General features: G+C 46.1%; 1 protein-coding gene across 4 annotated transcripts in view; it reads left to right on the top strand.

Annotated features, from left to right (window-relative positions):
- PDE3B (phosphodiesterase 3B) overlaps positions 1-15,682 on the top strand; it is a 283,802-nt gene that overhangs the window by 194,697 nt on the left and 73,423 nt on the right. For all 4 annotated transcript variants that reach the window (XR_013635919.1, XM_073347443.2, XM_073347444.2 and 1 more), the window contains one exon: positions 15,234-15,347. Coding sequence is in view for 3 of the 4 variants with exons in the window: in XM_073347443.2 (XP_073203544.2) it covers positions 15,234-15,347 (114 nt within the window). In the remaining variant the exon portion in view is untranslated. The remainder of the gene's footprint in view (positions 1-15,233; positions 15,348-15,682) is intronic.

Here is a 15,682-nt window from a genome sequence, read left to right as displayed (position 1 = left end):
CCCATAAATCTTGATAGGTGTTTGTGGGAGATATTTATCATTGTAGCAGTGGAGGTATATCTGCAGATTTTGCATCTGGTATTCTGGCAGGGTCTGGTGCTGCTTTGAGTTGGTGTGGCCTGGTCTGTGGGAAGCTTGCTTCTGATGATGAGGTTGGCGAGGTTGGGGGTTTGTCTGAAAGCCTTGAAGAGGGGTTCAGAAAAGATTTCTTTCAGAATGGTGGGTGACATCTAGGTGTCTGTGGTCAGTGGGGTATTCTTTCCTTTATTGAAACAGGTTTTCTCAGTTTACGGGCCCATTCCATGATGTGATCTACTTCTCTGGTGAAATGTTTGCATTTCTCCTTCATCCTCTTCAGAAAGTGGTTATTGAACTTCGGAAACAGCCTGCCCTGTGGGAGAAGGGACAGACCTCTGAGGCCATTTAAATGCTGGTCTTGTGTGTGAAGCCAAATGATGACTTGGTGTTAAGGACAAAGAGGCGAGCATGGCCAATGTTGAAAAGCATATGGGTAAAGCATATTAAACCAAGATGATGGAACCCAAAGAACAAAAGATGGCTCTTGTGGCAGAGCCCAAAATGCAGTGGTTTTAGAGGCACCTCCTCTGTTACATTCACTGTCCCTCGATGGAGCCGATGAAGATGGTTGATGCTCTGGGGACTAGCCTCTACTGGAGGCCTGTGATGACGAGGAGGAAAAAGAACCTTCTAAAAGACTATCTGGACCTGGAGGTGCTATAACTTGCTGAGCTGTGGAAGGATTTCTCTGATCCTCAATGTGAGGTCTCAATGCAATCTTCATGACAGGCATTCGGTGTTCATGCTATGGTGGACATTCTGACTTGCTTAATGTAGGAGAGAAGTACGGTAAAGGAGACTCTGTTATCAGCTGTGTCTATAAAGGAGACACTAGCAGATGATCCCTGTACTGAGTGTAGGTAGCGGATATCTGATTTCCTTTTGCCCATAACCATGTACCTCGGTACTGTTTGAATCAGCACCATGCTCTTTAATGCCTTTTGAGCTGGTGCCAAGGAGTCAGACTCTGTTCACATCAGTGCCAGGTGTTTTGCTGGTGCCAATATATAATGCCACTTTGACTGCAGCACTATGCAGAACAGTACTGAAAAATCCTTTTGACTGTGTTGACGAACTCAGGCACTCGAAAAAGCTGAAGTTGCACATGGTTCTTTCTTGCTTGTGGCCACTTTAAGTGAGTTCCTCGGTACCTGTACCTCAGATTTCTTGTGTGGTACTGGAGATAGGGACTATTGCCAAGAAGATGGTTTGGCAGTATGCGCCTTACTCCCACAGCCAGCCATGGTGTCTGACTGCTCTATTGGTTTTGTAATCTGAGATTTAGGGTTCTTATTAGATGAATGAGTTCTCTTTGAGCCTTTGGAGCCAGAAATAACCTCCCTTCTTGTTAGGCACTAGAAGTCTGGCTCTTTGGCAAAGCAACCAATGGCATTTTCAGCGGGTCAGTGAATAAATAAAATGCACTATTGGTCTGCAGCTTCACACACCTCAGATCACCTCTGAATCTGATGCAGCTGTCATGGATTTCTCTGTGAGAAAGTTTTTTCATCTTGATTCCCTGGATTTTTGAGTGCACTTTTTAAATACTCTACAGATTGTGCACTTAGATATGACTCTCCCCTAAATAATATAGACATTTGTCATGTCCATCCTTGAGGGGAATTACCACTCTACATGATAGGCATGGCTTAAAGCAAGGTGTTTAAGGTTCAGGCATAAAGACTAGACTTGGTACCGCAAAAAGCCTAACTAAAACTAAAACTTGCTAAAAAAATGTTGTTGTTGTTTGCTGACAGGCTATGAAGGGACTACTACACTATATATTAAATACAGTGGATACAATTAAATGAAAATTAACCATAAACTGTACTAAGGAAGGACACCATGTTGTTCCAACTGCCTGCCAAAGGGTGGTTAGAAAGAACTGAGAGGTGGGCAGGGTTACTCAGCCCTTTATGCCCTCTGAAATGGAGCATAAGGGCATGAAGACTGCATGTGCAACCCCTAGTGGACACTGCTGATAAAACTTCTGAACATCTGTGCAAAGGGCATATGCACACCATGAATGGGATCCACATGCATGGAACATCTCAAACAACAGTTATGGTAAAGTGTAAATAATCTTTTGCGGGAGGTTGAGAGGGGGAAGGGATTTTCTTCTATCTCTTGATAAATAGGAAATTAAGCATATTATTATGAACTAACAGTGGCATATTGATTCTGCAAACATCTCTCTTCCATAGTTACCCTTCTTATTAGGTTAAGATGAAAAGAGCCACAATCCCCAGAAACAAATGAACTTGCGTGTATGTTTGAGATAGGTAGCTCTCAATAATAAATGCATCATTTGATTTTAGAAAAAGGTAATTGAGTAACTGTTTTTGTATTTTTATTGTCTTTATAAATAAATTTCTTGTCCCAGCGCTGGGCAATTAAAACACAAAACACAGTTCACATCAGTTTTATAGTTAATTTAACTGTTCCCCATATATAGTCAATCAATTTCTCCTACTGTATGGGTGTTTCACACAACAGAGGAGATGACATTTTTAATAGAATAATGTAATTTTAAAACCATAAACTACACACACACAAAAAAAACCCCAAGATAATTCTGAGGTGAAAGTACTTGTTCTTTTTTGAATGATTGCACATGTCCTTTCCACTGTCAGTACATGCACGTCTTGTGCACAATTGTTGAAGATTTTTCCATCAGGGCAGCATGAGTGCCCTCTGGTGCCTTGCACCAGTGCACACAGGTATAAAGGGCCATGCTGCCCTCCCAACACCTCTCAGTTCCTTCCTATCACTGGTGATGGTTGTTGGATCTGTGATATTTGCATTTGCAAGTCTTCCTTCCCTTCTTGTGTGTGTGTGTGTGTGTATATATATATAGTATTTGTCATGTTAGTTTAGTCTAGAGTATTGTATTTGGTACACAATTAGTGACTAGAGTAAGTTTAGCTTACTTCTTAGTGAAGCTCAGTCTCCAGTACTCATTTGGGTACTGGGTCTGGTATCGGACTCATGCCATGTTCTGCCAGCTTCAGGGCCTGTCACTACTGTGGCAAACCTATGCCGGTGAGTGATCCTCTTCCCAGCTGCCTTAAATGGCTGGGGTAAGTGTATGTTGGTTACAAATGTCACATTTGTAGAGGGTTCAGACCTCATTCGATAAAGGACAGGACTGTCAGGTTCATGTACTTACCCATGGAGTCTGCATTTCACCCTCCAATGAAACCTTCCTGCTGAGAACAGGTACTGGGCATGTCTGAGTCTGCCAGGAGTACTCTGTCATTCATTTTGAATCTATAGGCAAACATTCCTCACTGATACCAAAGAAAAGACTTAGTAACTCCTTGAAGGACTCAGTACTGGGGCCTTCGAAATCTTCAGGCCAGGCACCAAGTGGAGGCAAGGCACTGATGGGCACTCAAAGAAGAGGCACTCCCAGATACAGTCTGTGTGAAAAGAGTGATTGTTGACTCTGGAGCCTGGGAAGGGCCCACTGAGACCTATCCCAGGACCAGCACAGCTAGCAGTACTGCAAGGTCAGGAGCCTTTGACAGTGCCTTGTACACCCGAGGCATTTGGGGCAACATAGGAACTACTGAACTTCTAGATACTGGTTTTACCCACAGTGCAAGACTCCTGCCTGATACCGGGATTGGATGTGTTAGATTCTACGGTGCCAGTTCCAGTCCCGGTGCACCATTTGCCACTGGTGGCTGTGGCTGTTGGTGCATCTCGGTGGCTTCCTTAGAAGGGGAATCAGGCTCTCAATTTAAGGGACACTTACTTTCATATGTCAATTCATCAAAGCCACAGAAAGTTCCTCAGAATTATATTCCCACTACCAGTTCTGCCTTTTGGCCTGTCAGCAGCACCTTGCATGTTCACAAAATGCATGTCAATAGTGGCAGCGTTCCTGGGAAGGTCAGTAATCTGTGTGTTCCCTTACCTAGATGACTGGCTAGTGAGAGGCCCATGCAGGTACCATTACTCTCCAGAATAGCTGCTATCCAGTCAATCTTTCACATGCAAGGTCTTTAATCAATACAGAGAAATCTATCCTGACTCCAGTTCAAAAAATAGAATTAATTGGGGCAGTCCTGGACTCTGTACAGGCCATGGCATTCCTGCCACAGCAGAGGTTGCAAGTGATGCAGCTCATTGCACTAGATCTAAAGACACATTCTTTGACTACAATTCAGTATTGCCTCAGACATCTAGGGCACATGGTGGTGTGCACTTACGTGGTCCAACATGCCAGAATGCACTTCAGAGAGCTTCAGCGTTGGCTCACCTCATTGTATTCTCCAGCACACCATCGTATGGACAGCAGGTTCAGGTGCCTGGTTGAGTCTTGTCCTCCCCGGACCGGTGGATAGACCTATTAATTGTTTGCGGAGGAGTCCTGTTTGCTCCTCCTTAACAGACATTCACCTTAGTCACATATGCATTGGATCCGGGAGCTCACTTAGGCCCCCTTCAGACTCAGGGGCTTTGGTCTTCACAAGGTCTAAATCCACATATAAATATCAGGAAGCTGCAGGCCATCTGTTTGGCTTGCATGGCATTCCTCCTGCATATCACAGGGTGGAATTTGTTAGTGCTCCCAGATAACACAGCAGCCATGTTTTATGTAAGCAAACAGTGGGGAGCCCAGTTGACGAAGTTATGCCTAGAGGCGATCTTGCTTTGGAACTTCTGCATAGCCAGGTCATAGACTCATAGACTTTAAGGTCAGAAATGACTATCATGATCATTTTCTGATCTCCTGCTCGTTGCAGGCCACAGAATCTCAGCCACCCACTCCTGTAATAGACCCCTAACCTCTAGCTGAGTTACTGAAGTCTTCAAATCATGATTTAAAGACTTCAAGTTATACTCCTGGGGGAATTGTGTGCCACTGCGTGTGCATAGAATTCCTGTCCCCTACAGATTTCTCTGCTTCCCTGCAGAAAAGTGACTTTCTGACGGGTCATGTGCCCCTCCCCAGAAGCGTGGGCGCATTGTTTCAGGTGCCTAGAGCATCTGATGGAGAGGTAAATCACTTCCGGGGAACAGCAGGGCTGAGGACACCCTGGCCATTGGCTTCTACCTTGCACCGGGTTCAGCTGCTAGTCCCAGCTGGGCTGGGGTCTGGGGAGCACGGGACTTCCTGTTCCGCTGCAAGGAACAGCCGGAGCCGAGTCAGACCCACTCCCAGAAAACTGCCCTGGCTGCAGGATGCTCCACCCCTGCTTCCTATCGCTCCTCAGCTGTGGGGGAAGGGGTCACTGTACTGGGAGCTGCTCCCTTGCCCATCCAACCCCCATACCTCTGGACACCCCCATACCCAGATTCCCCCTGCCATTGAACCTCACCCTCCCTGCACCCAGACACCCCTCTGACTGAGTACCCTGCACCTGAACCCCCATCGCCTGTGTCCAGAGCCCTCCTGTACCCGGATCCCGCCGCTGAGTCCCACGCTCTGCATCCAGAGCCCCTCTTCACCAGACCCCCTCACCAAGCCCCACCCCACCCTGCACCTGGACCTCCACCACTGCACCTGGATCGCCCCCCACCCTGATGAGCCCCAATCCCCTGCACCTGGGCCACCCCAGTGAGCCCTCGCATCAAGATCCCCACCATACTGACCTGCAACCAGCTCCATCCAGACTCCCAACACACCAAGTCCATTCCCCGAGCTGAGTCCCTCACACCCAGACCCCCCCGCTGAGCCCATCCCCCCACATCCAGGTCCTCTCTGCTGAGCTGCAACAACCTTCACCCCCCTTTAGAATCCCGTTGTCCCTGCACCTGGAACCACCCAACAAGCCCCTGTGCATCCAGATCCTCCCCACAGCCGGACCCCCCCTGAGACGCCCACACCCAGATTTTCCCACACAGAACCCTCTCACACCACACCTGGATCCCCCCACACTATGTCCCTCCACACTTGAAACCTGTTGGACAGAGCCTGCCTGCCCACACCTAGTGAGCTTGCACTGTCAGGATTGGGAGCAACCTCACAGCTGATTCTGTGTCCTGGGGGTAGGGGTGGGCTGCATGGTGATCTCCCACTTCCATGCAGCCAGTGGCCTGTGCTCTCCACTGCCACGCTGGAGTCTCCCCACTTATTTATTGACAAATAAAATTTGCAGAATTTTAAAAAAGTTGTGTGCAGAACTTTAAATTTTTTGGTGCATAATTCCCTCAGGAGTAAAGAGAATCCACCATTTACACTAGTTTAAACCTGCAAGTGACCCATGCCCCATGCAGCAGAGGAAGGTGGAAAACCCCCAGAGTCTCTGCCAGGTTGACCCAGCGAAAAATCCTTTCCCAACCCCAAATATGGCAGTCAGTTAGACCCTGAGCATGTGGGCAAGACCCACCAGCTAGGCACCTGGGAAAGAATTCTCTGTAGTATCTCCGAGCCCTCCCCATCTGGTGTCCCCTCACCACCTATTTCCTGCTATCCAATCACCAGATATTTGCTGCTATCTGTCGCAGATCGGCTACATGCCATTGTAGACAGTCTTATCATACCGTCTGCTCCATAAACTTATCCAGCTCAGTCTTAAAGCTGGTTAGGTTTTTTTTGCCCCCCACCGCTCTCCTTGGAAGACTATTCGAGAACTTCACTCCTCTAATGATTAGAAACCTTTGTCTAATTTCAAGCCTAAACTTGTCGCTGGCCAGTTTATATCCATCAACCGGACAGTGGCTTACCTTCCAGAGGTCCAAAACACTCTGGCAGACCACCTGACCAGATTGTTTGCAGGTCACCACAAGTGGTCCCTTTGTCCAGATGTGTTCAAGGCCATTTTCCAGTGGTGGGGAACTCTCCAAGTGGACCTATTTGCAACAAAAGAAAAAAAAATCATCTCTTTTGTTCCCAGGCGTGTCACGGCCTGTGGTCTCTGACAGATGCTTTCCTTTTGACCTGGTTAAAAAAGGCATGCTGTATGCCTTTCCTCCAGGTCTGCTCTTGCCAAGGTCTTGTCCAAAGTCAAGCAAGACTGTGCTCACATTATACTAATAGCCCCAGTGTGGCGTCATTAACATTGGTTTTCAACTCTATTGGTCCACTCTCCTCTGTTGCTTCTGAGAGATGCGGACATGATCTCCTAGAACAAAGGCCACCTCCTCAATCCCAACTTCCTGGCCCTCCACCTGAGAGCATGGATGCTTCCTGGTTGACATCCTCAGAATGAAATTTCACTAAAGGAGTACAAGAAATTCTCCTAAACAGTAGGAAGTCTTCAACTTGGTCTACTTATCTTGCAAAATGGAAGAGATTCTCCATTTGGTCTATGCAAATAAGTGTCCACACAGCCCAAGCTTCAATTCCCCATATCCTGGACTATCTCCTGCTCCTGAAACAAGGACTAGCCTGTAGTTCCATCAGAGTCCATCTGGCAGCTATCTCAGCTTTCCACTGTCCAATGTTATAACTGATCGATCTTTTCAATCTTTTTAAGTCTATCAGATTTCTAAAGGGTTTGGACCGGTTATACCCACAGATCAACAGCTTGATTCCACAATGGAACTTGAATTTAGTTCGAACAGAGTTGATGGTTTCCCCCCTTTGAACCACTAGCAACATATTCCCTATTACACCTACCTATGAAAGTGGCATTCTTGGTCACTATTACCTCAGCCAGGAGGGTAAGAAAATTGCAAGCCCTAGGGCATGGCTACAGTTGCAAGTTAGAATGCATTAAAGTAGCCCCGGGTGCCCTAACTCACTGGCAAGACACTGTGACAAAGTTCCTTCTGTACCTTGGTGGGTCTTGCACTTATTGATGGATTTGCTAGCTTTGGAGCTTCACGGCAGCCCTCAGTTTGGCCGTTTTTATGAACCCACAGTCCAGGTCAACTCCTCCTGTGTCTGACCAGGAGTTGGGAGGTTTTGGGGGAACCTGGGCTTGCCCTCTAATCCAGGTTCAAGCCCAATGCCCTGTGGAATGCAGCTGTCTAGAGTGCCTCCTGGAACAGCTGTGTGACAGCTACAACTCCCTGGGCTACTTCCCCATGGCCTCCTCCCAACACCTTCTTTATTCTCACCATAGGACCTTCCTCCTGGTGTCTGATAATGCTTGTACTCCTCAGTCCTCCAACAGTACCCGTTCTCACTCTCAGCTCCGAGTACGTCTTGCTCCCAGCTCCACACACGCACCACAAACTGAAGTGAGCTCCTTTTTAAACCCAGATGCCCTGATTAGCCTGTCTTAATTGATTCTAGCAGCTTCTTGATTGGCTGCAGGTGTTCTAATCAGCCTGTCTGTCTTAATTGTCTCCAGAAGGTTCCTGATTGTTCTGGAACCTTCCGTGTTACCTTACCCAGGGAAAAGGGACCTACTTAACCTGGGGCTAATATATCTGCCTTCTGTTACTCTCCTGTAGACATCTGGCCCGACCCTGTCACAGCACGCAGAGCGCCCAGACTCAGCAGCTAGAGCGCTCCTGGTAATCCACCTCAGTGAGTGGAATAACATTTGATGCGCGCCCATGTGGATGCCCTGGTCTGTTAATTCGCTCTGATCAGCCTCCAGAAGTGTCCCACAATCCCTGTTCTATCCACTCTGGTCATCACTTTGAACTCTACTGCCCTGCCCTCAGGTGACCAACCGTCAGACCCGCCCTTTAAATTCTCTGGGAATTTTGAAAATGCCCTTCCTGTTTGCTCAGCCAGGCATGGAGTGCTCCCAGCAAATCTTTCCGGGTGACCATGCCTCCACAAGCCAGGCAATCCCCAGTATGAAGCAATGGCAAGGTGCTGGACCTCATCAGTGTTTGGGGGAGGAAGCTGTCCAGTCCTAGTTACGTTCCAGCTGCAGGAATTACAATACCTTCGGGCAGATATCAAGGGACATGATGGAAAGGGGCCATGACCGGGACGCAGTGCAATGCAGAGTTAAAGCGAAGAAGCTGCGGAATACCTACCGCAAAGCCCGCAAGGCAAACGGTCGCTCCAGTTGTGCCCCGCAACCTGCCATTTCTACAAAGAGCTGTATGCGATACTTTGGGGTGACCCCACCTCCACTCCAAGAACTACCATGGACACTTCAGAGCCCAGTTCAATAAGCAGGAGGAGGAGGAGAAAAGCAGGAGCGAGGGTGCTGAGGATGAGGAAGACACCCCAGAACCTCATGATGCATGCAACCAGAAGCTGTTCTCAAGCCAGGAGGAAGGTAGCTAGTCGCAGCAGCCGGTGTTTGGTGAAGGACAAACACCAGAGAGGGTGCCTGGTAAGTGGCTTTTATTTTGGGAAGGAAGTTATTCGGTACAGGCTCTTGGGGTGAGGAGGGTTAGAGCCGCATGCATGCCTAGATGCGGAATAGGGCATTGATGTGCTCTATCACATCACGGTAATCCGCCTCAGAGATCTCTTCAAAGGTCTCATCCAGAAGTTGGGCAGTGCGCTTGCGCAGGTTTCTTGGGAGAGCCACTGTGGTTCCTGACCCAGTCAGGCTAACATGTCCACGCCACTGTGCCATGAGGGGCGGGGGGACCATTGCTGCACACAGGCAAGCTGCATATGGGCCAGGGCGGAAGCTGCATTGTAGTAGAAGACCCTCCCTTGCTTCCCAGGTCACCTTCAGCAGCGATATATCTTCCAGGACGAACTCCTCTGAAAAATGTGGGGACGGTGTTCAGTATAGGGGCGCCCTGCAGCTGTTGGCTCTCCCCAAGGCACAGAAACCCAGAGGACAGTACGGCCATGAAACAATCAGTTCCCCTTGACCCTGTGCTTACTCACTATTTTGGGGCTCCCGTGGGTTATGTGCGCTCGCTTTGGAATGGGCAAATTATGCTATTGTGTAGATCGTGCTTGCCCTTAAGTATGGAGAAATCATTGCTTTGTTTGGTGTGAACAATGCTGCCTCTGTTAAGTGTTGCATTTTTCCTTTACAGATGCAACCTTGAGATCTCAGCCGTCCATGTTATCACCGGCCAAAAGACTCCAAAGAATTAGGAAGAGGCCATGTAGAAGCAAAGAAAACATGCTGCATAAAGTAATGCAGCAGTCCCTTAACGAGAATCTAAAAGCGCAAGAGTGGAGGGAAAGTGAAAGGAGGATCCATCAGCAGAATGAGGAGCGCCAGCACAAAAGCGTGGAGCTCCGGCAGCAAAGCAAGGATCAGCTGATAAGCATCATGGAGCGTCAAGCAGATTGGATCCAGGCGCTTGTAGCCATGCAGACAGAGCACTATCACGCCCACCCCCCGTCCCCACCCACTGCAGCCCTTGTCCCAAAACTCTTTCCCTTGTGCCACCATGTCACTTTTCCCAACATCCAGGTTCTTATCGCCACCAGCTGCCTCCAACACCTGTAGCTTCACCACCCAGTCCTGAAAACTACGACCCTTACCCATTGCACTCAACCCTCATCACCATGCATTATAGCCATCCTGAAGTGCAGCACTCATTGCACAGCACTTCAAACAGGCAGGCTGAGTATGATAACAGGACATATGCAAATCTGTGATTGTACCATTCCTCACACCACCCCCTTGCCCTTTCTGTTTCCCAAGCAGTTCTGTTTCTTTTCAATAAATGGATATTTTGGCTTTGAAAACATTCTTTATTATTGCATAAAGTAAAAGATACCTTAGCCCAGGAAAGCAACAGGCACTGCAAGTCAGTGTAGCAAACACAGATTCTGACTAACATTGGAACCACTGCACTTCACTCCTGTGCAGGGTACCAAACATTACTGGTGGCTTTCAGCCTCAAATTGCTCCTTCAAGGCATCCCTATTCCTTGCAGCCCCGCGCTGGGCCTCTCTAATAGCCCTGCTCTCTGGCTGTTCAAATTCAGCCTTCAGGTGTTGAACCTCCAAGTTCCATGCCTGAGTGAATCTTTCACCCTTCCCTTCACAAATGTTATGGAGGGTACAGCAGGCGGATATAACTGCGGGGATGTTGTCATCGGCCAGGTCCAGCTTCCCATACAGAGAGCGCCAATGGCCCTTTAAACAGCCAAAAGCACGCTCCACAGTCATTCTGCACCGGCTCAGCCTGTTGTTGAACCGCTCCTTGCTGCTGTCAAGGCTTCCTGTGTAGGGTTTCATGAGCCACAGCATTAAAGGATAAGTGGGGTCTCCAAGGATCACAATGGGCATTTCGACTTCCTCTATGGTGATCTTCTGGTCTGGGAAAAAAGTCCCGGCTTGCAGCTTCCTGAACAGGCCAGTGTTCCAAAAGATGCATGCGTCATGCACCTTTCCGGGCCAGCCTGCGTTAATGTCAGTGAAATGCCCACAGTGATCCACAAGCACCTGGAGAGCCATAGAGAAATACCCCTTCTGATTAACATACTCGGAGCCTAGGTAGGCTGGTGCCAGAATTGGAATATGCATCCCATCTATCACCCCTCCACAGTTTGGGAAACTCATTTGTGCAAAGCCAGCCACAATGTCATGCACATTACCCAGAGTCATGGTTCTTCTGAGCAGGATGGGATTAATGGCCTTCCAAACTTGCATCAACATGATTCCAACGGTCGACTTTCCTACTCCAAACTGGTTAGTGACCAATCGGTAGCTGTCTGGAGTTGCCAGCTTCCAGATTGCAATAGCCACCCACTTCTCCACCATCAGGGCAGCTCTCAATCTCGTGTCCTTGCACTACAGGGTTGGGGCGTCCCATGAAAGTGGCTTTTCTTATCCAAAAGTTCTTCAGCCACTGCTCGTCATCCCTGACTTGCATGACGATGTGATCCCACCACTCAGTGCTTGTTTCCTGAGTCCAAAAGCGGCGTTCCGCGGTGGTGAGCATGTCCGTGAATGCCACAAGCAAATCTCATATCGTATGCTGTCAAGGTTCCTTCCCCACTCTGAACTCTAGGGTACAGATGTGGGGACCTGCATGAAAAACTTAGCTTAGGTTAAAACTTCCCCCAGGTACAAACTGTTTTACCTTTTTGTCCCTGGACCTTATTGCTGCCACCACCAAGCGTCTAACAAAAATAACAGGGAAAGAGCCCACCTGGAAACGTCTTTCCCCCCAAAAAATCTCCCAAAGCCCTGGGGAAGGCTTGATAAAAATCCTCACCAATTTGCATAGGAGAACACAGACCCAAACCCTTGGATCTTAAGAACAATGAAAAAGTAATCAGGTTTTTAAAAGAAGAATTTTAATTAAAGAAAAAGTAAAAGAATCACCTCTGTAAAATCAGGATGGTAAATACCTTACAGGGTAATCAAATTCAAAACATAGGGAATCCCTCTAGACAAAACCTTAAGTTACAAAAAGACACAAAAACAGGAATATGCATTCCATTCAGCACAACTTATTTTATCAGCCATTTAAACAAAACAGAATCTAATGCATATCTATCTAGATTGCTTATTAACTCTTTACAGGAGTTCTGACCTGCATTCCTGCTCTGGTCCCGGCAAAAGCAACTCACAGACAGAGAGAACCCTTTGTTTCCCCTCCCCCTCCCTCCAACTTTGAAAGTATCTTGTCTCCTCATTGGTCATTTTGGTCAGGTGCCAGCGAGGTTATCTTAGCTTTTTAACCCTTTACAGGGGAAAGGGTTTTTCCTCTGGCCAGGAGGGATTTAAAGGTGGTTACCCTTCCCTTTATTTTTATGACATATGCGTTATGTGAGTCGATATCATCACCGAAGTTCTCACTGTCCGTTTGGATCTTAAGGAGTAATTCGACTGTCAAATGTGACGTGCTGGTGAGAGTCGTCCACATATTCCTCAGCAGTTCGTGCTCCATTCCCACAGACCGAAAGGGAAGAGAGAGCGCGCAGTACAAAAAAGTTGAAAGATGGCGCCAAATGTGGATGGAAGCACAAGGATTGCTGGGATGCAAACCGATGCATCACGGGGCGTTGGGACAGGATCCAGAATGCCCCTCACCCCCACGTCCTCTTCCCACAAGCCACAGTGCCAGAATGGGAAGAGGTGCTCTGTGGGATAGCTGCCCATAATGCACTGCTCCCAATGCCACGGCAAGTGCCACAAATGTGGCCACACCAGTGTGCTTGCAGATGTCAGTGTGGACAGACTGCAGCGCTTTCCCTACTGCTCTCTCCGAAGTCTGGTTTAACTCAGAAGTGCTCTACATCTGCAAGTGTAGCCATGCCCTTAGCGTTGGATCCTCCTTATACAGCATTCTTCAAGGACAAGGTTTTCCTTCAACCTCATCCAAAGTTCCGGACTAAGGTAGTTTCCGATTTTCACATTAATCAAAACATTTACTTACCAACCTTCTTTCCAAAGCCTCGTTCAAGTAGGTGGGAAGAGATACTCCATTCTCTAGATGTTAGAAGTACTTTGGGTTTTTTTTTATCTGGATTGGACTAGGCCTTTCAGGTCGTCCTCACTGTTATTTGTCGTGATTTCAGAAAGAGTAAAGAGCCAGTCAGCGAATATCCTCTTGGATTTCCGGCTATATTCATTTATGCTACTGTTTGGCTGATATGGAACCTCCAACTAAAGTGGTGGTTCCCTCAATTAGATCACATGCAGTTTCTGTGGCCTCTCTGGCTTGTGTGTCCATCCTGGACATTTGTAAGGTGACAACCTGGTTTTTGAGCCACACATTTACTTCCTGCTATGCCATTGCTCATCTGTCTAGAGATGATGCCTGATTTTGATGGGTAGTCCTACAATCCCTATTCAAGTAGAGTCTAAACACCACCTCCAGCTCGAACTGCCTGTAAGTCTCCTACAATGGAATAGACATGAGCAATCACTTGAAGAAGAAAAAACAGTTACCTACCTTTCGAAACTGTTGTTCTTCAAGATGTGCTGCACATGTCCATTCCACGACCCACCTTCCTTCCCTTTCTGGTAGGAAGAAACTAAAGAGGGTTTAGGCCAGTGTGGCCTTTTATACCTGTATGCAGTGGCACAAGACATCAGAGGGCAATCATGCTGAGTGGGTACTGCTGAGGGAAAATTCTCCAACAATTGTACACGAGGTACATACATCTACAATGAAATAGATATGTATGATACATCTCAAAGGAAAGTACGTAACTGGTTTGGGGAGAGAGTTGTTTTTTGTTTGTTTGTTTTTACAACTGACTAGATTTTTATTTTGACAGTGGTCAAAATAAATCAGAGTCTGGAATTCTTACTGGTTTCAAAATAGTTTATTACACGTTCTATAACATTTTTGATCCTTTACAGAAAATGAAATACAAAACAAAAGCAGTTAGGTAAGTGTTAAACAAAATAAGGACAAAGGCAACAAGTTTGAAATGGATAAAAGTTTTATATTAAGCACAATTAACCTGTGGAACTCATTGCCACAAGATTACACAATGGAGTCTTGGTCCGTAACTAGGACTTTTAAGTGCTATAGTAGTAGTAGTAATAATAGTAATAACAATTATAACAACATTTAGACCAAGTACTTTGAAGGCTGCAAATCAAGGAGATAGGGATTGCAAGAACATTAACTATTATATTTGATAGACTTAGAAAAAAGTTTGGAAGAGATATAAATACTCAAGCTTCAGGGCATAAACCAACTCTATCTAAGAAGATTAGAAAGAAACTTTCCCTGTGAGTTAGCAATTTAATAATTTCCCATTTCTTTTCTTTTTGCGAAGACAGACTAACACGGCTGTTACTCTGAAACTTGCATTTGTGTGTATCAGACAGAATACTTGGCGAAGTGAACCATTGTTTCTGTTTTTCATCCTTTTTATATTTCCTGCTTTTAATGTTGTTTAAGTATAGATCATTGTTCAGATGAATTTTATTTAATATTGTGATGTTCATGGATTAAGTTATTTTTAAATTCAAATGGTAGTTTTAAAAAATATAAAAATTGCAAATGTGAAGCATGGTCTCTTATTTTCCTTTATGTGGGCCTGGATCTTCAGAATATTAATGTTCAATTATTATTTTGGCATGCTGCCAAAATTGTCCTCAGGAATGCAAGCAAGAGACGGGAAATGACAATTTGACATTTTATAACTCAGCCAGATCTGAATGAAAGTTAATGGAAGAAGCAAAGGGAATTTCTGTGGAGCTTTGTCCTTACCAAATTTCAAAGGCCTGCTCCAAACAATGGAGATGTTAGTTTATCAAAAAAAAAAAAAAAGTCAAAAGAATCTTTTATGATGGAAACTGTTTGGCAACCTAAATATGGGAGTCCAGCTCCTCCCATAATACTTAGAGAAAACAGTAGAAAGAACTTGTAGTTCATGAATACTTTGTTGATTTTTAGATCACAATCGTGTACATGCCACAGATGTTCTTCATGCAGTATGGTATCTCACAACACGGCCCATTCCTGGGTTTCAGCAAATTCACAGTGATCATATAATGGAAAGTGACATGGGTATGTATCAATATTAATTTTTATTTTTGTATCTTCAGTAAATTTTTCAGAATATTTTACTCAAACTAGAATAATTACCATGGATAAATTGAACAGTAATCTGAAAAAAATCCTTCAATAGTTATTAAATATTTTAAAGTTAAAAGATAAGACAGTAGCAATCTATGCCATTTGCAAGCAGTATGTACCTGATTTTAGGATAATTAATTGATTGAATAGTTGCTGGTATGCTTGGCTCTTGAGCCAAGAGTACTGTTTCACTGAGATAAGTTTCTTCTTCTGAATGAGACCTATATCTTCTGCTGTAGTCAGCATATTTCTAGTGATTGAAATAC

Source organism: Lepidochelys kempii, chromosome 6 (assembly GCF_965140285.1).
Source record: "Lepidochelys kempii isolate rLepKem1 chromosome 6, rLepKem1.hap1, whole genome shotgun sequence".
Lineage (NCBI taxonomy): Eukaryota > Metazoa > Chordata > Testudines > Cheloniidae > Lepidochelys > Lepidochelys kempii.
Note: the sequence above shows the minus strand (reverse complement) of the source record. Positions and strands in the feature narration are given on the sequence as shown.